Here is a 15839-nt window from a genome sequence, read left to right as displayed (position 1 = left end):
TATCAGAGACTAGGATTGCAACCCCTGCTTTTTTTTGCATTCCATTGGCTTGGTAAATATTCCTCCATCCCTTTATTTTGAGCCTATGTGTGTCTTTCCACGTGAGATGGATCTCCCGAATACAGCACACTGATGGGTCTTGACTCTTTATCCAATCTGCCAGTCTATGTCTTTTAATTGGGGTATTTAGCCCATTTACAATTAAGGTTAATATTGTCATATGTGAATTTGATCCTGTCATTATGATGCTAGCTGGTTATTTCGCCGTTAGTTGATGCAGTTTCTTCAGAGTGTCGATGGTCTTTACAATTTGGTATGTTTTTATAGTGCCTGGTACCAGTTTTTCCTTTCCATATTCAGTGCTTCCTTCAGGAGCTCTTGTAAGGCAGGCCTGGTGGTGACAAAATCTCTCATCATTTGCTTGTCTGTAAAAGATTTCATTTCTCCTTCACTTATGAAGCTTAGTTTGGCTGGATATGAAATTCTGGGTTGGAAATTCTTTTCTTTAAGAATGTTGACTATTGGCCCCCACTCTCTTCTGGCTTGTAGGGTTTCTGCAGAGATCCGCTGTTAGTCTAGTGGGCTTCCCTTTGTGGGTAACCTGACTTTTCTCTCTGGCTGCCCTTAACATTTTTTCCTTTATTTCAACCTTTGTGAATCTGAAGATTGTATCTTGGGGTTGCTCTTCTACAGGAGTATCTTTGTGATGTTCTCTGTATTTCCTGAATTTGAATGTTGGCCTCTCTTGCTAGGTTGGGGAGGTTCTCCTGGATAATATCCTGAAGAGTGTTTTCCAACTTGGTTCCATTCTCCCTGTCACTTTCAGGGACACCAATCAAATGTAGGTTTGGTCTTTTCACATAGTCCCATATCTTTGTTTGTTCCCTTTCATTCTTTTCTCTCTAATCTTGTCTTCACACTTTATTTCATTAACTTGATCTTCAATCTTCGATATCCTTTCTTCTGCTTGATCGATTCAGCTATTGATATTTGTGGATGCTTCACAAAGTTCTTGTGCTGTGTTTTTCAGTTCCATCAGGTCATTTATATTCTTCTCTAAACTGGTTATTCTAGTTAGCAATTCCTCTAACCTTTGTTCAAGGTTCTTAGCTTCCTTGCATTGGGTTAGAACATGCTCCTTTAGCTCGGTGAAGTTTGTTATTACCCACCTTCTGAAGGCTACTTCTGTTATTTCGTAAACTCATTCTCTGTCCAGTTTTGTTCTCTTGCTGGCGAGGAGTTGTGATCCTCTGGGGAAGAGGCATTCTGGTTTTTGGAATTTTCAGCCTTTTTGCACTGGTTTTTCCTCATCTTTGTGGATTTATCTACCTTTGGTCTTTGATGCTGGTGACCTTTGGATGGGGTTTTTGTGTGGATGTTCTTTTTGTTGATGTTGATGCTATTCCTTTCCGTTTGTTAGTTTTCCTTCTAACAGTCAGGCCCGTTGCTGCAGGTCTACTGGAGTTTGTTAGAGGTCCACTCCAGACCCTGTTTGCCTGGGTATCATCGGTGGAGGCTGCAGAACAGCAAAGATTGCTGCCTGTTCCTTCCTCTGGAAGCTTTGTCCCAAAGGGGCACCCACCAGATGCCAGCCAGAGCTCTCCTGTATGAGGTGTCTGTCGACCTCTGCTGGGTGGTGTCTCCCAGTCAGGAGGCATGGGGGTCAGCGACCCACTTGAGGAGGCAGTCTGTCCCTTAGTAGAGATTGAGCACTTTGCTGGGAGACCTGCTGCTTTCTTCAGAGCTGGCAGGCCAGAACATTTAAGTCTGCTGAAGCTGCACCCCCAGCCACCCCTTCTCCTAGGTGCTCTGTTCCAGGGAGATGGGAGTTTTATCTATAAGAGCCTGACTAGGGCTGCTGCCTTTCTTTCAGAGATGCCCTGCCCAGAGAGGAGGAATCTAGAGAGGCAGTCTGGCTACAGTGGCTTTGCTGAGCTATGGTGGGCTCCACTCAGTTTGAACTTCCAGGTGGCTTTGTTTACACTGTGAGGAGAAAAACGCCTACTCAAGCCTAAGTAATGGCAGATGCCCCTCCCCACACCAAGCTTGAGCATCCCAGATGGACTTCAGACTGCTGTGCTGGCAGTGAGAATTTCAAGCCAGTGGATCTTCGCTTGCTGGGCTCCATGGGGGTGGGATCTGCTGAGCCAGATCATTTGTCTCCCTGGTTTCATTTCCCTTTCCAGGGAAGTGAATGGTTCTGTCTCGCTGACATTCCAGATGCCACTAGGGTATGAAAAAAAAACTCCTGCAGGTAGCTCAGGGTCTGCCCAAATGGCCACCCAGTTTTGTGCTTAAAACCAGGGCCCCGGTGGTATAGGCACCTCTCCTGGTCTGTGGGTTGCACAGAACATGGGAAAAGCGTAGTATCTGGGTTGGGGTCCACCGTTCCTCATGGCACAGTCCCTCAAGGCTTCCCTTGGCTAGGGGAAGCAGTTCCTGGATTCCTTGCACTTCCCAGGTGAGGCGACACCCCACCCTGTTTCGGCTCAGCCTCCATGGACTGCACCCACTGTTTAACCAGTCCCAGTGAGATGAGCCGGGTATCTCCATTGGAAATGAAGCAATCACCTGCCTTCTGCATTGAACTCGCTGGGAGCTGCAGATCAGAGCTGTTTCTATTCGGCCAGCTTGCTAGCCAGCCCATAAGGCTTTAGTTTTAAATCTTCAATAGAATTTTGGTTGTTATTGATTAATGCAAATAAACCTTTAAAATTGTATTGTTTTAGTGAAATACTACAAATCTTAAATTATATAAAACAATGACATCTGTTGAATTCTGGGTTTGAGAACCTATTTATCTCAGTAAGACACATGAATCAAAAGTATTAAAAAGGGAATTGTATGATATTTGGCCAAAGTGACATAATAATCCAATAATTCTGTCATGGTATCCAAAGCGTCATTAATAATTAACTCAAATAATTTAGTTAAGAAGAATGCATTTAAAAAAAAAAAAAAGAAGAAGAAGAATGCATTTTACAAACACAGATATACAACTTTGCCATGTATCCAATATACCTTAGACAACTCCATGCCTGGCCCACACTGGTTGCAGGGAACACAATTTCCAGACCGATCCCTGAATTCTTGTTGTCTGCAGTCTCCTGTTTCACAAGTCACTTTACATGACTGAAAAAAAAAATTTAACAAAATGTTATCTTAAAGTATGTTAAACTTTTTTTTTGCAAGAAAGGAACAATATTTTCAATATCAGTCACACAATCACTGAATGTAAACATCAGTTCAGAGTCAATTCAATGTTCACTTTAGGAAGAAAACCCACTTTCTGAATAAGTCAGTGGAACTAAATCAATAAGCCAAATTCTTCTCTGTATTCCAGAGAATACTTATTGGTTCTCTAAACAGGGTGTGCCATTTTCTCAGAATTAACTGCTATCCTCCTCAGAAACCCTTCTGGGACCCAAGATACGACATGACTTAGGAGCTGTTCTCTTCTCTAAGTAAGAAGATATTTGAAAACAAAAAACAGTTATGACTTTGTTTGATATATGACCCAAGGTCCTTTTGCTACCAGAAAAAAATCTGAATTAAAAAAATTTTTCATCTGTAAGAAATATAAATATATTCAAGTGTAATGAATTAAATAAATTGAATAGATTAGTATAGCCACAAGAGTACAGCCACAAGAATTTTGCAATTATCCTTTAGACTTATCTGCCATGCGGTTTTGATGGGGACATTTCAACCCTTTTCAACTGAACTACATTTCCTTAGAGGCTGTCTTTCAAATAATAGTTTCTAACAATCAGGACACCAGTAAAATTCTTGGTGATGATGATAAAGAGGGCAGTAATGGCCCAACTCTCGGGACTCCTCAAAGTAGAAGTGCCATTGAAATCTGAGCTTATGCCTTTACTGATTACCAGTGAGCCACTGCCTGGGACCTAACAATATACTTTGGTTCACAGCACAGGACTTAAAGGGAAAATTTATACTTAGGCAAAAACAAAGGTTATTTGTCATTTTCCAAAATGTAGCTTTTCTCTCTTATTTTCTCTGAAAACAAGTTATCCTTGTATGAGATCATCCTAACAAAGTATGTTATCTGCTTAACAGACAGTATTTACTAAATAATGTTGGTATTACCAGCATCACAGAATTGGTGAAGACATTTGGTCCAACCTCTTATCCTAAGCAAGAATGCCCTGAATAGTGCTACTGACGCAGTTCTGTTTTCCTTAATGGAAGCTGAAAATCTTAGGAGGAACTGGGGGAACAGACACTGCTGTTCTGTCTAATGCTTACCACACAGTTGAGCACAGGACACTGTGATGCATATAATTCTGTACAAACCTCCTCCACCTCGAGGCAGGAATATCGTGAAGTTATTTAACAACCTCTTTGAGGTCAAAGGTTTAATATCTAGGGCAAGCAGGAGGAAGAATTCAAGGTGAGGTTTGAGACTAGAAAATTCTTTGAGGCAGCAAGGCACGGTGGCTCACGCTTACAATCCCAGCACCTTGGGAGGCCAAGGTGGGCGGATCACGAGGTCAAGAGATTGAGACCATCCTGGCTAACACGGTGAAACCTTGTCTCTACTAAAAATACAAAAATTAGCTAGGTGTGGTGGTGCGCACCTGTAGTCCCAGCTACTTGGGAGGGCTGAGGCAGAAGAATCACCTGAACCCAGGAAGCGGAGGTTGCAGTGAGCCAAGATCGCACCAGCCTGGTGACAAACTGAGACTCCGACTCAAAAAAAAAAAAAAAAAAAAAGAAAATTTTTTAAGGCTGTGAAGACTCTTGCCTCAACTCCTCCTCAACGCCCAATCTTGGAGGAGTTTACTTATTTATAAGGGGTAGGAGCTTCCCTTCCACCACAAAGAGACTGTAAAGAGGAAGAAATTACACAACCTTCCTCTTAGACCATTATTCAATGTTTAACAGCCTCCAATTACAGAAGGGAAGCTCTCCTACATTCACCTGAGCCCCACTTTGTCTTCATTTTATATTTTTTATTTTTGTTTATCTCTTTATTTATTTCTGAGACGCAGTCTCGCTCTGTCGCCCAGGCTAGAGTGCAGTAGTGTGATCTCAGCTCACTGTAACCTCCGCCTCTCACGTTCAAGTGATTCTCCTACCTCAGCCTCCCAAGTAGCTGGGATTACAGGTGCGCACCACCACACCCAGTTAATTTTTGTATTTTTAGTAAAGATGGGGTCTCACCATGTTGGCCAAGCTGGTATTGAACTCCGCACCTCAAATGATCCACCTGCCTCAGCCTCCCAAAGTGCTAGGATTGCAAGCATGAACCACAGCATCCAGCTTAACTTTGTCTTTCAAGAAAACTTTGCATATTGTCTTCAGTGTAAATCTTTCTTTATATATCTGTAGATCATTATTTTATCTCTAGATTAAATACATTTTGTTCTTTTGAACACCTTCATAAATCTTCTGTCAAACTTTCAAACATTAAAATTTTCCATCTGTTTTTCATGCTTTTTGGAACCAAGAAGAATATAAACAACTATATAACATAATAACTTCTAAAAAACCTATTCTAAATTATTCATAACTGTGTAGGTCATGGGCTCCAAATTAGATTTTATGGTCTTTTAGCTTCTGGCATACATTACAAGAGATATATACCTATAAAGGCAAAATAGTATCAATGTCATAGTGCCACAAGTAACACTGCAATTTTATGACTTCACCTACACTTAAATGAGGTAATTTCAACAACTGTTACAAATATCATGAATAAGCAGCAATCTTTCACTTATTAATTACATGCAAAAATAATAAAATTCCATTTGAAAGAGATAAAAACATAATATTGGATCAGAAATAGAAAATTATTTTGGGCCAGGTGTGGTGGCTCATGCCTGTAATCCCAGCACTTCGGAAGGCCAAAGCAGGCAGATCACCTGAGGTCAGGAATTCAAGATCAGCCTGGACATGGTGAAACCCCATCTCTACTAAAAATACAAAAATTAGCTGGGAGTGGTGGCGGGTGTCTGTCATCCCAGTGACTCGGGAGCCTGAAGCAGGAGAACTGCTTGAACCTGGGAGGCAGAGGTTACAGTGAGCCAAGATTGCACCACTGCACTCCAGCCTGGGCAAAAGAGTAAGACGCTGTCTCAAAAAAAAAATAAAATAAAAAATAAAATGATTTTGGTACTGCTACTACTTATTAGTACATGCATTCTTTCACCACATTTTTATTAAAGAAAAAAAGAGTTTACTTACCAAATAGCCTAGTAATACTAAAAGAGTGAAAAACGTTTTCTCTTGTTCTAGTAGCATCTTTAAAGCCATCGTTCTTATCAAATGTATTTATTGTTGGAGAGTTCTAAATAAAAGATAGAAAGGAAGATGCAGTTGATATGAAAAACATCAGTGACTGTGCTCTGTTTACTATATAATATTTACCACTTACTCTATAGACTAGGTAATAAACATTATTTGTGTTTTAAAAGAAACCACCTTTAAAAAAGAAAAACGACAAATAATATGTAATTCTTTTATAATTCATATTATGAGAATTGAAGCTCTGTTTACCTATACATATATTCAAAACTCTTACAGGCTCTGAGTTTCCAGGCTACACCTGCCTTTATTGATATTTTCTACCCATGTCTTTACAGCAGCCAATCTACTTCACTCAGCATGAAATTCTATTCAAATAGTGACTATGTAAACTTCCCATTTATATGGGTTTAGACAATGCCAACAGGGCAATGATAGTGATAAAATAACAACCCTTACTAGGCACTATGTGCCAGGTACTATTTTCAGCATGCTAACTCACTTAATCCTCACAACTACTCTAGAAGGTAGATCCTGTCAGTATTCCCATTTTAGCGATGGGGAAATGGACTCAGAGAGGGCTAAGTAACTTGCCCAAGGTCACACTGCTAGTAAGGGCACAGCTGGATACAAACCCAGGTGGAGCATCCGTTTCTACATCTACTGTGTCACATACGCCCTGACAGACAATGTGTTATTAAATGAAGACACTAGGTTTGTATCTTGACAACTTTGTCTTCACTAAGAAGCAGACAGATAACATTTCGCATTTGTGAATTCTTTCCCAAACCAGTATGGTGCAAAGTATGTATGGCAGAAAAATAAGCATTCATCTTAAAACATCTAAAAGTCATTTACGAGTGATGAAATCACAGGCACTAACCCAACATTTCAACAAAAGATAAACCAAGCCTCTTTATCTTTACCAGGAATGATCTAAAATGCAGAACCAAATCTGGCTGTTTTTTACAGATCCACACATGTCCATAGAAGAGATCAAAAAGAAAAAGCGAAGCCTCATCTGGCTGCTCCATCAGGTAGAGAAACAGCGGTTCTGTTTCCTTTAAAGTTGAAGTTTCCAAAACTAACAGATCCCAAGTGGATCATCTGACTTAGAAAGAAACCAGAGCACAGAACCAGAACCATGGGCAAAGGGCTCAAGAAAAACGACGACGACAACAACAAAGGAGGCAGAGGGGGCAGAGCTGCGGGCTGAGTAGCCACCGGGGTGAGCTGATGGGCACCCCGGAGTGGCTGAACCCAGATGAACCACGTCCACTGCCTGGGCAGGTCACATTGCCAGGGCAATGAAAAATCATTTACCTTTGTTGAGTGAATGACCCATTTGAAGTGAATTCAAACAGCTTTTTTCACTTTTCCAGCTACTTGGTCATAACTTTTTTCCCCGCTGGCATATCTCAAAATCATCCAGCAATTACCCAACCATGCAACTTACTGCTTGTGTAGACACAGGGTTAGGGTGAGAAGATAAAAATCACATTCTTTGAAGTGCATGCTTCAGGTTATTTCTTTTATGATACGATCTTAAATTTTTTAAAATGTATTCAGTTTTAAAAGTAAAAAATGTGTAATTTAGGTGGAATTAAAACTAATAAGAAACAACAGGGATAATGCCAAAGCATTTGCAGAAAATATGAGACAAAGAGATTGACAAGCCAGTCAGCACATACCATATTCGAGTGATTAGTTTGGATAGAATCGTCTAGTGGGATGCTACACTAACTATTGAAAAAGACAGACAAATCGTGAAGCACTTCTTAACATTGTCACTTTGATGCTACCCATTCATAAGGAGACAAAAATAGAACCCATCTCACAGGGGTGTTGTGAGGACTAACTGGGCTAATACAAAGTGCTGAGCCCAGGGCCTGGAGCAGTCGCTGATGCTGTTACTGCTGCTGTTGTTGAGACCACCACTTATGAGCTGTGCAACCTGGGATAAGTTCCTTAACCCTGAGTCTCAGTTTCCTCATCTCTAAATGGGGCAGAATGATAGTACCTACCTCCTGAAATTGCTGTGAGGAATTAGTTTAACAGCTGTAAAGCACTTTCAGGAGAATTAGCTGATATAAACTGTTTCTGGCACATGATAAGTGCTATAGAAGTGTTAGCAACTATTATTGTCCTTCATGTTAATGACATTATTATGGAGGATCAAACGATCTGTTAGGATGTGACAGTCCTCGAAGACTGTAATCCATCGGACAAATAGGAGGCATCTAGGCGGCCGCAGTAAAGTGGCAGCAGCGTTTTAGCCCTCGGGACCCAGGAGCCTGCAGAAGGCATCTGAAGACTAAGAATCCACCAAGAGTCTGAACCAGGCATTTATAATGTTGAGTACTGTGCTAATGCTTTAAAAAAGCATAGCTTCGGTGGCTCACGCCTGTAATCCCAGCACTTTGGGAGGCCGAGGCGGGCGGATCACGAGGTCAGGAGATCGAGACCATCCTGGCTAACACGGTGAAACCCTGTCTCCACTAAAAATACAAAAAACTAGCCGGGCGAGGTGGTGGGCACCTGTAGTCCCAGCTACTCGGGAGGCTGAGGCAGGAGAATGGCGTGAACCCGGGAGGCGGAGCTTGCAGTGAGCTGAGATGGCGCCGCTCACTCCAGCCTGGGCCACAGAGCAAGACTCCGTCTCAAAATAAATAAATAAATAAATAAAGCATAGCTTTTTAAAGCTTTCTACCACACTCTAAAGTAGACATTTATCCCCTATGATGGAAGAGAAAACTGAAGGTCAAAGGAAACAAATGCTAGAACCAGTGGAAATCAAATCCAGTTCAAGCCTGGTAACTCCACAACTGGGCTCCTCAGCATCCCGCCATGCTGACCTAGGCTTGTGTCCTAAACCATCACCAGCATCCAGTGACTCCTGCCATTCGGGACAGCAGGGCGACCTCAACAAAACTGATGAGAGACACATATGCAATCATACATTTAATCATGTATTTATTTATTCAACAAACATTGGTTAAATGGTCCTTAGGTGCCTGAAAGGAGGCAGGACTAGGCTAGAAGACACAACTTGTTCCTTCAAGGGAGCTCGCAGCTTGGCCAAGGTAGTGGTCTCCAAAACACCTTTTGACATAGCCTGGCCCAGGAGTATTTTAGAAATAAACAATTTAGCTGGTGGACGGTTATAAGTGTGACCTTGAATTTCCTGAAGTGGAATGAAATTCTTTGGCATTCATAAACAGAAGGAAAATTTCATAAAATAGCTTAAGCGTTTAAGTAATAATATTTAAAATATAAATAAGGCAATCAAAAGGTTATTTATTAAAACTATTTTTAAATTCTGGACATCCAGGGTCTGGCCCAAAGACAGAAAAATGCTTTTATATGCTTCAGTGTTCTATTTATTTGGGGATGATTTAGCAAGCACAAGCCCTACAAATGACTGAGATGATGTACCATGGGTCTGGCTGCTGGGGTTTTTATAGTTTGCCAAAACCTCCAGTCTCCACAGCATCTGTAACAGCCTAGCATGCATTTCTTGGAGGACATGTGCAGAGAAACTGGCCTCATATAAGCGCTAGGCAGAAGACTAAGGATGCCTGGTTTACTGTATTCCACGAGCATGAAACGGCGGCCTCACTATCTGCTATTCAACGACAATACGCAGCTTGGCAGTATCCGGAGCATGCAAAGAGGGGACACGAACCCCAAGTGCAGAGCGGGGAAACATGCTGTTCCACTGCACACAGAGTGGCTGCTTCTCAAAGCTGCTCAGCCTGCTCGTTTGAGTGAATGGTAACTAATACGGATGTGTCCTAATTGGCCTCCCTCTAAGATAATTCCAATAAGTGTTACAATGCATACCCCTTCTGCCTTCTTGTCCAAAATCATGAACACCTGTGCTAGTGTGTCACCACGCAGAGACAGGGGAGCACTGCTGGGGAGCAGCAGCTCCGGGCTTCATCTCTGATTGGCTGAGCAGACCCCTGGATCTCAAACCACAGTGACTGCGTCCACCAGCAGATCCAACTGTCCCTTCCTCTACAATGCCTGCCCCCAGCCTGTCACAGGTCTTCTGGAATCCCCTTAAATCTGCATCAGCATCTCTTCTTTCTGCTTCCACCGCACGCTGGACTTCCACTCACTGCGTAACTACCTGGTTATTTCTCTCTCTTTCTAGCCTTTTTGTTGCACCTGGTCAGCATTTATTTTCTTTAGTCACTGCAACACTTGATCTTTAAAATTTGCTTTCAATAATAAAACTGAAGAATGTTCTTGAAAAATTAGACAATCTGACAGCCCTGAGTCCCACATCAAGGTAACATGAGCTAGAGCTAACGACTAGTTGTCCCTCACATGGAAGGACATGTTCTTTAGTGCACTAGTCTCCACCACTCCCCACGGTCACACTGGGCTCCCTTCCCTCATTTTATCACCAACCCAGCAACTGGAGTTGACCACCAATCAAATAAGGTTTGAGGGCTTAATGACAAAAGCTTTGATTTCACTATAGAACTGTAACTCACAATATGTGCCCAATGCATGCTAAGAAAGGAATTCATTCATTAGGGATAACAGTTTACTTCTCAGAGTTCTAAGGGACAAAATAATATATGTGAAAAATCTGAGCAAATATAACCTGAGGTTGAAATGCGAGTCACTGTGGTAGAACAAATCCAGGGAAGAACCCCATTTCTTGAAGGTAGTGCTCTAATATAGACCAGAATCACTAAGGAGGAAGAATGGTGATAATCAGAAAGAAAATTATCTTACAATCAGTAACCTTTCTGAGAATCATCTATATTTTTGATGGTGTAAATGACCAAAACATATGTGCTTTGTAATAATTCTAATAATCTGGATACTCTTCTTTTCAGAATAAATTATTTAATTTTCTTTTTTTCCTATCTCTTAAAAGCTATTTATTATCCAACAGATAGAGCGCATGCAATTGGTAACAGTTTTCATCTAAAAAACTGTATTCACACTATGTAATGAAACTGTAGTCAACTCATACGCTTTTTCTAATATGTAATAAGATGAAACATTTTTAAAACGTCAACATTAAACTGGCAGTTTTACAATTTATAAACCAGCGCTGAAATAAAGTCAATGCTATAAATACAGCCTTTGGCATTTTAATGGCACAACATAATCGCGAGTGACTTAGAAATACTGCCAGTCCCACAGGCAAAGAGAATAAGACATTAATTAGAAATTTAGAGTAGTGCTATTTCCAAACAAAACAATAACCCCCGGCTTCTAGCTATTCTGTATCTTAGCCTTCAATCTCACTATATTCGGAAAATCATTCTTCTTACATAATACAGTTGGCAGACCTCTTTGTAGCCTAGGAACTTACAAAGGTGTGCTGTGATAAGAATACACATATTGTTATTGGCTGGGAAATGAGAACGGTTTCTCTTTTTCAAATTATAAGGTATTTTCTACTAAAAACCCTAAAAGCTTAAAAATTTTCTGCTGCCAAATACAGTATCTCCAATTCTCCCAAAGTTCAAAACAGTAAGGGCCTCTATTAGGCTCCTAATTTTTTCTTTTTTTTTAAATAAAACTTAACCTAGATCCAGCAATCCCACTGCTGGGTATCTACCCAGGGGAAAAGAATTCATTATACGAAAAAGACACTTGCACACGCATGTTTATAGCAGCACAATTCGTAGCTGCAAAAATATGTAACCAGCCCAAATGCCCATCAATGAATGAGTGGCTAAAAAAAACTGTGGTATACATATATATATGACTATTATATATATATATATATATGACGGAATACTACTCAGCCATAAAAAGGAATGAATTAATGGCATTCACAGCAACCTGGATGGGACTGGAGATTATTATTCAAAGTGAAGTAACTCAGGAATGGAAAACCAAACATCATATGTTCTTACTCAAAAGTGGGAGCTAAGCTATGAGGATGCAAAGGCATAAAAATGATACAATGGACTTTGGGGACTTGGAGGGAAAAGGTGGAGGGGGATGAGGGATAAAAGGCTACAAATTGGGTTCAGCATATACTGCCCAGGTGATGGGTATACCAAAATCTCACAAATCACTGCTAAAGAACTTACTCATGTAACCACATACCACCTGTTCCCCAAAACCCTAAGGATACAAAGAAAAAACAAATAAATAAAAATAAAAACGACAACAAAAAATATCCCAGTGCGGGGTTTTCTGAGACTAATTCTTTTTATTTCTCTAAGTTGTAAATTTTATCATCTTTGCATTAGGAAAATCACTGTCAGAATTCTCAAAATGTTCAGTCAACAAGCATATTGTAACTAATGTGCTTTTCCCAAAATTCATGAATGTTTCTCTACCCTAAAATACAAACGGAACAATGGTAGCATCAGAGACTAAGGGGACCTCAAACATCTACACAGATTTTCTTACAAGAATTGTGCAGACCCATCTCTCAAACACAGCTGTTTAAATTTTTATTTTAGAAGGAAGTCTGGATAGATTCCAAAACCACTCTTTACACCATCTGTAGTGTTCTTCTGCAGTGTTAAGTAGCCCCTATTATTTCCCAGTTTCCCCATATGTGACCAATCCAAGCTGACCAAAGAGCTGCTAAATAACATTCAGTCTTCAGATACACAAGTTCCTTTGTCTTCTGTAATTGCTGAAGGGTAGTTGTTCTCTTTTTAAAACCCAGGTTTTAAAACTTTAGTTTTAAAAAAGTACATATTATGTGACATGTGGACTAGAAGATAACCCAATACTATTTCAACATCTTACTTTTAAATGTAAACATTTTAGATACATAAAATAGCAGGAGCTCACTACTCAACCACTAAATCATGAAAAAAAAATTCTGTTCGTACCCACTTTAATTTTATTTTTCTTCACCTAGAGGGCTACTTTATCTTTTTTTTTTTTTTTGGTCCAACATTTTTAGCCTTTGGAGTGATGAAAATTAAATCCACAATGAACTACTATGGCCCACTTATTTGAATGTCTAAAATACAACATCTGGTATTTCAACTTCACCATTGTTGGTGAAGATTTGGAGCATTCGAACTCTCATACACTTTTACTAGAAATGAAAGTGTAACAACCACTTTGGAAAACAATTTGGACATTTCTTAAAATGTTAAGCACACATCTTTAATATTACCTAGACATTCTTCTCCCAATAGTTTGGAAAGTAAACTTTCGTACAAAAAGTTGCACATGAATGTGCATAGCAGTTTTATATATAATAGCTAACAACTGAAAACAACCATGTGTCCATAAACAAGTCAAGAAATAAGTTTTGGTGCATGCGATGGAATACTAGTCAGCAATAAAAATTATTTAACTTTTGATACCTGTAATAATACGGATGAATCTCAAAATAATTATTGTGAGTGAAAGAAGCCAGACCCCTCCTCCCAAAATGACATACTATACGATTACATGTATATGAAATTCTAGAAAATGCAAACTGATACATAACGACAAAGCAGATCAGAGGTTGTTAGGGGTGTGAAGAGGGCAAGGAAATATGGAAGAAAGGGATTACAACAAGCTGTAAGGAAACTTTTGGGTGTGTTTTATGTGTTCACCATCAGGATTGTGTTGGCAGTTTCACAGTATGTCAAAGCTTACCTAATTATAAATTTAAATATATGCCACTTACTATGTGTCAATCAATCTCACTAAGGGTATTAGTTTTGTTGAATTTCAGTTGACATGTAACAATTGCAATATTTATCAGAGACAGTGATATTTTAATATATGTATACAATGTGTAATGATCAAATCGGGGTAATTCACATATGTATCATCTCAAATCTTTATTTTATTTATTTATTTATGTATTTTGAGATGGAGTCTCGCACTGTCGCCCAGGCTGGAGTGCAGTGGCGTGATCTTGGCTCACTGCAAGCTCCGCCTCCCGGGTTCACGCCATTCTCCTGCCTCAGCCTCCTGAGTAGCTGGGACTACAGGCGCCGCCACCACGCCCGGCTAATTTTGTGTGTGTGTGTGTTTTCAGTAGAGACAGGGTTTCACCATGTTAGCCAGGATGGTCTCGATCTCCTGACCTCGTGATCCGCCCGCCTCAGCCTCCCAAAGTGCTGGGATTACAGACGTGAGCCACCGCGCCAGGCATCAAATCTTTATTTTTTCCTTATGTTGGGAACATTCAAAATCCTCTTTCAGATTTTTGAAAATACACAGCAAATTGTTAACTATATTCACCTGACAATGCTACAGAACACTAAAATGTATTCCTTCTATCTAGTTGTAATTTTGTATCCATTAACGAACCTGTCCCTATCCATTCCTCTCCTCTTCACTAGAAGGCTACTTTTAAAAGCCTGTGAATTCTTAACAATCAGCTGCCACAAGACAAATATATTTAACATTTAACTGTTCCCTGGCTCTCTTATCACATAGGCAGTTGTCAATGTATTTACTGGGGGTGTGTTTTATTCAAGTGGGCATTCGTATTCAATCTGTAGTCAACACAAATAGAATATGCTGGCCTTTTCCAGACTTTTTAATGTTTGACTTTAAATATTGATTCATCAGTTTTAAAAGGGCTTTGGCTTTTTTCACGTACTAAAGATGCCTGCAGTTTTTGTTTGAATCGTGTTAATTTCTGAGGGGTAGAATTGGCCACAGGTGATTGAGTTAAGCACAGGTTCAGAGGTTGCAATAGGTAAAAAAAAAAAAAAAAAAAAAAAAGAGACTCAAATTCTTTTTATGTTAGCAGAATTCCTCACTTATGTTTAAAAAGTCTCCAACATGCCCTAAATTCATGTAACAGAACTATAACTAGGAAATTAAGCACAGCATGTGACAATACATGTCGCAATCAATTTTCCATTATAAAATATATGTAAAAAGCCTATTATCATCTGAAGTTAAAAAGAAGTTCTGTTCCTTTAAAAAAAAAAATCTCGTTTACAGCTACTTTTACATGTGAGCAATGTTCCTTATTCAGTCTTCTGGACAGAAAAGGCACATCAACAGCCGGGCGCGGTGGCTCAAGCCTGTAATCCCAGCACTTGGGGAGGCGAAGGCGGGCGGATCACAAGGTCAGGAGATCGAGACCATCCTGGCTAACACGGTGAAACCCCGTGTCTACTAAAAATACAAAAAAATTAGCCGGGTGTGGTGGCGGCACCTGTAGTCCCAGCTACTCAGGAGGCTGAGGCAGGAGAATGGTGTGAACCCGGAAGGCGGAGCTTGCAGTGAGCCGAGATCGCGCCACTGCGCTCCAGCCTGGGCGACAGAGCGAGACAGCGTCTCAAAACAAAAAAAGAAAAGGCACATTGACATTGCAATTTCAAGTGCATAAGGCTCTTCATGTGTCCGTAACTGCATATTCAAGATCCAGGCTGGACTCAAGTTGTAAGACACACTCCGGCCAAAGAAACACATAACTTTCATGATTGTTCTGAAAATACTAACACCACCTCTCAGAGTTAGCACTTCTTGGAAAAAAGTTTCCTAAAGTCAATAAAGCCATGTGGCTTTGGTAATAAAGTAGGTGTGGTAAGACATAGATTAAAAAGTAAAGAACTTAACAGAGCTCATAATGCTTCATGCACTGATGCCAAGGCTATGTTTTC

General features: G+C 40.2%; 1 protein-coding gene across 3 annotated transcripts in view; it reads right to left on the bottom strand.

The window, feature by feature from the left end:
* TNFRSF19 (TNF receptor superfamily member 19) overlaps nt 1-15839 on the bottom strand; it is a 105885-nt gene that overhangs the window by 81283 nt on the left and 8763 nt on the right. For all 3 annotated transcript variants that reach the window (XM_008021721.3, XM_008021723.3, XM_008021720.3), the window contains exons 2-3: nt 6211-6313; nt 3022-3132 (exon numbers count right to left, since the gene is read on the bottom strand). In XM_008021721.3, the coding sequence (XP_008019912.1) occupies nt 3022-3132; nt 6211-6279 (180 nt within the window). In that variant the 5' untranslated portion in view covers nt 6280-6313. The remainder of the gene's footprint in view (nt 1-3021; nt 3133-6210; nt 6314-15839) is intronic.

The sequence above is a fragment of the Chlorocebus sabaeus genome, chromosome 3, assembly GCF_047675955.1.
Source record: "Chlorocebus sabaeus isolate Y175 chromosome 3, mChlSab1.0.hap1, whole genome shotgun sequence".
In the NCBI taxonomy this organism is placed as follows: domain Eukaryota; kingdom Metazoa; phylum Chordata; class Mammalia; order Primates; family Cercopithecidae; genus Chlorocebus; species Chlorocebus sabaeus.
This window is presented reverse-complemented; position numbering and strand designations above follow the sequence as displayed.